The sequence below is a fragment of the Belonocnema kinseyi genome, chromosome 2 (genome assembly GCF_010883055.1).
Source record: "Belonocnema kinseyi isolate 2016_QV_RU_SX_M_011 chromosome 2, B_treatae_v1, whole genome shotgun sequence".
NCBI classification, from domain to species: Eukaryota; Metazoa; Arthropoda; class Insecta; order Hymenoptera; family Cynipidae; genus Belonocnema; species Belonocnema kinseyi.
In genome coordinates, this window is record NC_046658.1 from 68593610 (window position 1) to 68602394 (window position 8785).

Here is an 8785-nt window from a genome sequence, read left to right on the forward strand (position 1 = left end):
ACAAACTTAGACACATTTAGTGTACGTTGCGTCATAATAAATTCGAAAGATTTCTTCTTTTTTTCTCTGTTTTCTTCCCCTTTCTCGGATTTCGTTTAAATTCGAACTAAAAGAATAGAACCCAACCAGAAAAACCAACTACTTTTGGTTGAAAAGTATACTAGATATTATATTTTTGTTAGAAATTTATTTTATTTGGTTGAACATTCTAGCATTTGGTTGAATATTGTATTATTTTGTTGAAAATGCATCTATTTTTTTACAAAATTATCATTTTTTGTCAGAAATTCAGGTACTTTGTTAAAAATTTGTATCTTATGATATATACCCAATACTTATACCCAATAACTTTAAATCTTACCTGATATTACCTGATATTCTAATTTAATTTTTTTTTTAATTTGGAAGTTTCCAGTTTTAAATAGTCAATTTATAAAATGATGGAATTTTGAATAGGAGCCTAATTAAAATGAGAAATTGGCTTTTCCAATTTTCAGAAAATTAACCTTCTGGGTTAAAAAATTATCTTTTGGATTTGTCTCTTTTGTCAAAATGTAACTGTTTTCTTTAAAATTCGCTTTTTAATGATTAAGAATAAACTCTTTTAATTATTAATGCAACTATTTAATTTTGGTTGAAAACTGATCTTTTTTAGTTGAAAATTCGTGTATTTTGTTAAAAATTCGGCTACTTTCGTCGAAAACGAATCTTTTCTGTTGAAAATTTATCCTTTTGCATTAAAAATTACACTGATTTGGTCTTAATTAATCTGGTTTGTTTGAGGATTCAACAATTTGGTACAAAATTAAATTATTCGGTTGAAGATTAACTTTTTTTTACAAATTAAACTATTTTTATGAAGATTTAACTTTCTGGAAGAAAACACAGTTTTTTTTAAATCATATTTTCGGGTTGAAGATTCAACCGTTTTGCAGATAATTCGTTTTTTTGGCATTAAAATTCAACTATTTTTTTGAAAATTAATGTATTTTTTTGAAATTTCGTGATTTTTGGTAAAACATTCTTCTTACTGGAAAATTATTTTTTTGGTTGAAAATTTAACTAATTGGTTTAAAGTTAAACTATTTTGTTAAAAATGCATATTTTTTAAAGATAAACCTCCTTGGTGGTAAATTGAGCTATTCCATCTTTACCAAATTAATCTTCCGGGTTAAAAAATGGCCTATTGGTTTAAATTCTTTTGTTGAAAATTAATTTTTTTAAGATTAATCATTTTATTTGAAGCTTCGTCTCTTTTGTTGAAAAAGTAACTAATTTGTTAAAACTTTGTTTTTGTTGGTTAAAATTTTATTTTTAAATTAACAATGTCACTAATCTATTTTTGGTTAAAAATTGATATTTTTTATTGAGACTTTATCTTTTCTTGTTGAAAGTTCGTATATTTTGTTAAAACTTTGTCTTTTTTCGACGAAAATTAGTATTTCGTTGAAAATTCTTCCTTTTGGATTACTAATGCAACTGCTTAGGTCTAAATTAATCTGGTTAGTTTGAAGATTAAAAAATTTGGCAAACAATTAATCTGTTTGGTAGAGAATTAACTTTTTTGTTAAAAAAAAAAAAGAAATTAAATTGAATTTAACATGGTATTGATATTAATTTTATTTAAAGTAATGTATGCCTTTATTATTACCCTTTTTTCGTGGAAAATAACTATCTTTCCTATTTTTAGATAGAATTTGTGGACTACGATACTGTTGGAGGGAAGATGGGGGGCAAAACTACGATTATCAAGTATTGGAGCGGGGAGGGCGGGGCAAACATATCTTAAAATTGGTACCGTAGTTTATGTGCGAACCCTAAACAAATATTCAGTTTTAAAAAATTTAATTTGCAACTGTTAGTTTTTAAGTATTTTTAATTTTTATTGTTGAATCGAAAACGCTTTAACTTTAAATATTTTATTTTAATATAATACCTAATTTTGATACCCGTGGAACAAAACCTATTCAAATTAGAAAGCTTCCATTTTACACCTATTGGGTATTTTCACTTCAACCATCAGCTCACTTCACTTCGTGGAGTGCTGAAAGAAAAATAATGTTCCAAATTCTTGAAACATAAAAAAAATTCTTGAAACTTAAATGTTTAAAGTTTTTATTTGTTATGTTTTGAATTTAAAAGGGCTTCACTTTGTCTGCTTTAATATGTATTTTAATTTTGTTCATTTCAATTTAAAAAGGTTTCAGCCTTATAATTTTGAATTTTGTTGAACCCTCAATTTCGTATAATAGTCATTTTTTAATTTTTCAGATACGAGTCGAATCAGGAAAGAGTCGGAGATCAACGGTCAGGATTACCACTTCATATCACGCTCCCAATTCGAATCGGACATCCTCTGCAGGAAGTTCGTCGAGCATGGAGAGTACGAAAAAGCCTACTACGGAACGTCCGTCGAGGCGATACGTTCCGTTGTCAACTCAGGGAAAATATGCGTCCTAAATCTCCATCCCCAAAGTCTGAAAATTCTGCGAAGCTCCGATTTGAAGCCATATGTAGTTTTCGTTGCACCTCCAAGTCTAGAAAAACTCAGACAAAAGCGAATCAAAAACAATGAAAACTTCAAAGAAGACGAGCTAAAGGACATCATTGAAAAAGCGAGAGAGATGGAAGATAAGTATGGTCATCTCTTCGACATGATTATTATTAATAATGACACAGATCGAGCGTACAATCAACTCCTGACGGAGATTAATTCTCTCGAGAGAGAACCTCAGTGGGTTCCAGGATCCTGGCTTCAGTAGCACTAAGACTAAAAAAATCAGGCCAGTCTCTGCTTACCAAAATCTGGACTGAGAAACCGAGTACCAGCCCGAAAAACAAAGCGAGTACCGAATATAAAAATGGTTTCTGCGTTTGCAAAACACAGTGAAATCGGTATCGATAGGTTTTAGAGTTTTTGCAGTCATATTAATAAGACTAGAAAAATAATGACAAAAAAAGTGGCATGTAATAAACGTCGTCCTAGGTCGTATGAAGAAAAAGCGCGCCGCAAGTTTGCTTCTCACCGTCATTGAAGCATCTTTTGTGTCTCAGTTTCTTGCATCAGCCAAAAATTTATAAGTTTATAACGATATCTAATTTATAACGACGTCTAATTTATACTCTTCTTCAAAATCCTTTGGCACTCAAGTCGAATTTTGTAATATTTGTTATAGAATTTTCACCGAGTTACTTCGCATGCCCTTTTCGATTCATGAATTGTTCTCTCTCTTTCTCTCTTTCTCTCTTTCTCTCAGAATCCTGCGTGAAAACAGTCGGTCGGTCTTCTCATCACACTGTAAGCCAATGTCTGTTGTAAACCTAGATTCCGAAAGTTCCCTAAATTTAATAACTCGAAGCAGAAAATTACTAACGATTTACTGTTCGACATAGGCTATCTCGTGACTGTTTAGAGAAAAATCGTGTTTCTAACGTATAGAGTCGTTAATGCAATAGACTTAGTCGAGTATACCCAAGAGTCTCAAGTTTACGGACAAAGTTTCTCTCGACGCTGATTGATCGCAGGAACGATGATGCATTCAATTTTGCAGTGATTTTGTTTTTCAGAAACAAGAATATTCAAACTTGCTGAATATATTTAGGATTTCACTTGAGTTGACTACACATCCATGCTAAAAGAACCTCGGATTTTAAATTAATATTTTACATAGTATTCATTTCTAGTTATCTTGGTTGTTTATGGAATATATTATTGGTCGAGAACCTAGATTCCGACCCTATGTGAAATATTAATTCAATGAATAATTTAAAATCGAGGTCTGCGAAGTGGTATCCTAGTTTTAAAACGGTCACAGACAGCAGGTAGGTTTAGTAATTTTACTTTACTCTCTGGTTTCGTATATTATTCAGGGTGGCCGCTGAACCGGAGAAAACCGAGAAATGAGAGTGAATTTATTTTTTGACCGGGAACTTTACAAATTTTTAGGAAAAAAGTGTGCAACTTTAATTTCAATATTAAAAAAAAATCAGTTGAATTTATATCTTTCAATTATGATATCAATCAGTTTGCAATGCGTAATTCGAAAATCATTCACTCACAAAATTTCCATTTTTGATTTTAATTCGTAAGCGTGCATTTTTCATTTCAAGATTTTTTAAATGCAATTTTAAAGACTTAACAAATTAAAAATTAGAAGCGTTTGAAATCTACAATTTTTGATAAATAACCTATTTAGTTCATTAAATGTAAATTTGAATTATAATGATTTTTAAATTTGAAATATATATATTAAGGATTAACAATTGAATAATAATTGATTTTACGAGACGATTCGGAATCAGTTAAAAAATTAAGAATTTCCAGATTTTAACGTTAAAAATGATACTGTATCAATTAGAAAGTCTTAGTATTTAAACAAATGTTAACTATTTTCCATTTTTAAATAACTTAAAAATATTATATTAATAATTAAAGGCTTTTATTAAATTAAAAATATTGTTTGATTTTAAGATTTGAAAATTTGAAATGTTTTAATTATGAAAAATAACAATTGCTTGATCAGTAATTATAGATCAACTATTGAAAAATAAACAAAAGAGTATACTTTGAAAATTACAATTTTAATTGCTTTATTTGAAAAATGTAATTTACAAAGAAGATGGTTGAATTTCCTAGACAAAACTCGATTATGTTGAAGAGATATTTAGAAAGCCTGAAAAGATTAAAAAATAATTAAAAATGATTTCAAGTAATTTAAACGAAGTTTCTACACACACTGATAAAATCCGGCTATGCGTATCCAAATTTCGGGGCAAATATCCCACGGCCTAATTTAAAACAAACTATAGATTTTTGCTGCTTTCGAACCAATAATTCAGAAGCTTTTAAAGAATTATGAAAGGTTTCAAACGAATGAAAAACATTTTCTTAACCTTCTCAAGAAAATTAAAAAGAAATTTATTTTTAAAAATTAATTTGAAGAGAGTATTTAAAAAGATTTAAAACGATTTTCAAAATTGTAAAAAATGAATCTGAAAGATTTTAAGTAAATATATTTTTTTACTTTGTATGATATAAAAAAAATTTAGGAAGAATTCGAATCATTTTAAAAGACTTCTAAAAGTTCTAAAAATATTTAAAAACTAATTTTTAAATAATTTAAAAATTGAATAAATGTAAAACAATATGTAGATGTTTCAAGATGTTGAAATACTTTTTTGAAGTATTTTAAGGATTTTTAAACTATTTAAAATAAAAATAATTTAGCTCTTAATTTTAGAAGTTTTAAGTTTATAACAAAAACGTACTTGTTTAGTATTTAATATTTCTAGTTTAAAATTGCTTCTTAAAGTGATTTGGAGCTCAGTTTTTAATACTTAAAATGGAAAATTTTTTAGCTTTTGAGTTTAAATTTGCATTCCAATCAATTGAAAATAACTAATTCTAAAGAATTCAAACTAATTCTAAATAATATACTGAAATAGAGAGTTTCAATTACTAAACCTGTCCAAGTCAAAAACCAGAGACGACCAACGCCGAGAGAGTTTTTTTTAAGATAGGGGTTTTGACTTGAACTCTCGACAATTTGAGAACTCTGCACTCGCGTATTCTTTTTTTACACCCAAGTCACGTCGTTTATTGAATCAAAATACTGTGGGATTGAGCGGGTCTTTAGTTTTTACTCTGATCAATGTTAAAAATAATGCACGACCGACTTACCGAAAAGAGGGTTTGGAAAAGATTGTAAAGGATATATTAAAATTGTAGACACTCCCGTTTTTCCCCAGACATTTTATAAGTTGCAGTGTTTGAAAAAAGTTAGGATCCTCGTTAGATTGTTTACCCTTGACTTCCAAGATCCGTACATTGAGATCCAGCATTGTGCCAAGAACGCAAATCGGAAATGTGCCAAATTTTCGTAGGTATCTTACGAAGAAAATCCAAGATTCCAATCTCGCGCTCAAAGGCACCTTAGAAATCAGCGCCACTGACTGTGTAAATATCTGTGCAATTGTATAGGAAGTTGTAATGGTTAGATTTATATTACTTTGATTATAATTGTGATTATGGTCACCATTCTTGTAAGTTTCACTATCGTTTTAATGTTACTCAGAGACTTGAAGAAATGAAAAGTGTACATTAACTATTATTGATATTGATTTTATGTGTAATATAAACGTACAACGTTCACGAGAAGCTACATAGAGATGTATATACTATATATAAATATAAATATATACACATATATATATATAAATATATATATACGCACATGTATAAATAATTGATTGAAGTGAAAAGAGCAAATTTTCAGTTGTATAGTTTGAATGAAGGATTTAAAATTGTATCGAGTAAATATTTTTAAGGAGCCATTTCCGAATTTGGCTTTTAATTCGATGTGATTCGAGATATCAACACCGTCCAGTAGTTGAAACGAGAATCGCTATTTCTTTGCGAGGCTTTTTTGAACATCACGTTAATTTTAGAGACTTGATTAGTTTGAATGGTTTTTTTCACTTCACTGGATTATTGACATATTTACGTATAAATATGATAAATACGAATCGAGTAATATAAGTAGCAGTAATGGCGAAGTAGGTACGTAACGAGAGAAAAAAAATGAAGGTGGACTTGAAGACTTGTGCAAAAGATTCTAAACTCGTGTTTTTGAATTAGTGTTCGTGGAAGCGGGTATCGATGAGTGCATCTGTGGAAAATTTTAGAGATTGGAAAAGATCCTACTTTTTGATGGTAATATTCCTCTGAACAATTAGCTCTATTGCCCCAAAGGCAGCTGCTTCGCAGAGTAATGTACTTATTCCAAGTCGCAAAAGGCGAAACGCGATTCTTGATACTGAACTATAAAAATACATGAGAAAGCGGAAATATTAATAGGATGGATGATATTTGGGAAATTTATGTGGAAAATAAAAAAATGAAAAGTTAATTATGATAGTGAGAAAGTGATGGATTGTTTAAAAGCGTAGTTCAATATCAAGGCGAGCAAATTAAATATGACTGTGCAACCGTGCCGACGTTTCACGTTCCACCTCCTCCACGTTCTGTTACGAATTCCGTTGAATAAAGGTTATTATAACATTTTTAAGGCGCTCCTTTTTCCCCTTGTTCTCCAGTACTTTATTTTTAATCAGCGATTTATTATATTTTGGAGTGATTATGATATAGTTTGTTCCATTTCAGTATTTTAGAATACTAATCAGTTGTTTTTAATTAAACTAATTCTAATTTTAGAATTTAAAAAAAAAACCGGTGTCCTAATATTTAAAATGCTGTATTTTTTTGTGCCCAGTTGTCAGCGAGGAATGTAAGTTTTTAAAATAAAATATAATTTTCATTACTCATGAAAAAAATTGGTACCAGAATAGATCAAAAAATGTTATTGTAAACAATGATAATAACGAGGTTTAATTAAATGTATTTGTATTTCATGGAGAATAAAATTCTACACCTATTTTGATATTTCATAATCATATTATATTGCACAGTAACTTAGAGCTTTAATAGCAAAATTTAGATTTAATTTGAACTGAGTTTTACATTCGAATTGATTTGAAATAAATATAGAACTATTTTAAAGGTATTTTATACAAAATTGTTCAAAAACATTACATACAACTCATATAATACAAACTAACATAAAATAATACAATTTTTTTCTGAAACCTTTTTAACTCATTTTATTCTATTCGTCGATTTAGGGAAAGAAAGTTTGATCAAATTTTACTGTTACTTATTAATTAACGAAGAGTTCAATTTTCAAATAAGTGTTTAATAATTTTCTTCCAAAAAAGATGAACTCATCAAAAAAATATAATACAGTCTGATCTGGATTTAGTGATTCTGGATTTAGTATTTCTAAGAATTGAAAAACAAAAGATTTATGATTAATGATCACCGTCAGCCCTAAGAACGACACTAAATCCAGATTGGACTGTAGTTGACATTTAAACGAAGGGAAAATTTTCATTTGAAATAAAAACAGTTGAATTGAATCAAAAAGAATACATTTTAACCAAATACTTGAATCTTCAACAAATATAGATTTTTCAGTCCATAAAGAAAAAACTTTGATCCAAAATTAAGAATTTTCAAGTCAACAAAGATGGATTTGCAACCAAGAAGATTAATTTTCTACGATAGAAGACGAATTCTCAACAAAATACATCAATTTTCAACCAAAAAGTGGAATTTTAAATCTAAAAAGTCAAGCTTTCTGCAAAACAGATGAATTTTCAACAAATATATTTAATTTATTCTACACTTTCAACAAAAAAGATCACTTTTCAACCAAGAAGAGTTATTAGCTATACTGAAAAGACGAATTCTCAACAAAATACATACATTTTTGACTCGAAAAACTAATCAACATGCTTTTTTTATGCGCGGAAAAACATTTTGAGGAGGTAGGAGGTAAAACATCCCCTTCTTGGTTTCTAGTGTCGATTGTATAGTTTTTTGTATAAAAACTAAATTGATTTCGATCAAACCTACTGAAAAATTTTCCTCGTGATGAAAGGTGAAGAACGTAATTTTCTGAAAAAATTGAGGGAGTAAACCACCCCTACATATATTTAAAGTTGTGCTAAAAATGTTTAAATTCACTGTAAAAAATGTTTAAAAAAATATATTTTTCACTTGACACGAAAATAAAATTAACGTGTTTCGCCAACATTTTTTTTTAATTAATAGGGGTAGCCACCCCTAAAACTTTTTAGTTTGTAATGTAATTTAGGCTCCTATAACTTTCAAAACAAGAAATTTTCAAAGATTTTTATTTCTTTTAAGACTTACATGCATACTAAA

General features: G+C 28.7%; 1 protein-coding gene across 4 annotated transcripts in view; it reads left to right on the plus strand.

Annotated features, from left to right (window-relative positions):
• The window catches only part of LOC117167059 (MAGUK p55 subfamily member 5-A), a 181262-nt gene extending 177296 nt beyond the window's left edge, over nucleotides 1-3966 (plus strand). For all 4 annotated transcript variants that reach the window (XM_033351645.1, XM_033351643.1, XM_033351642.1 and 1 more), the window contains one exon: nucleotides 2272-3966. In XM_033351645.1, coding sequence (XP_033207536.1) covers nucleotides 2272-2762 — 491 coding nt within the window. In that variant the 3' untranslated portion in view covers nucleotides 2763-3966. The remainder of the gene's footprint in view (nucleotides 1-2271) is intronic.
• The last annotated feature ends 4819 nt before the right edge of the window (nucleotides 3967-8785 follow it).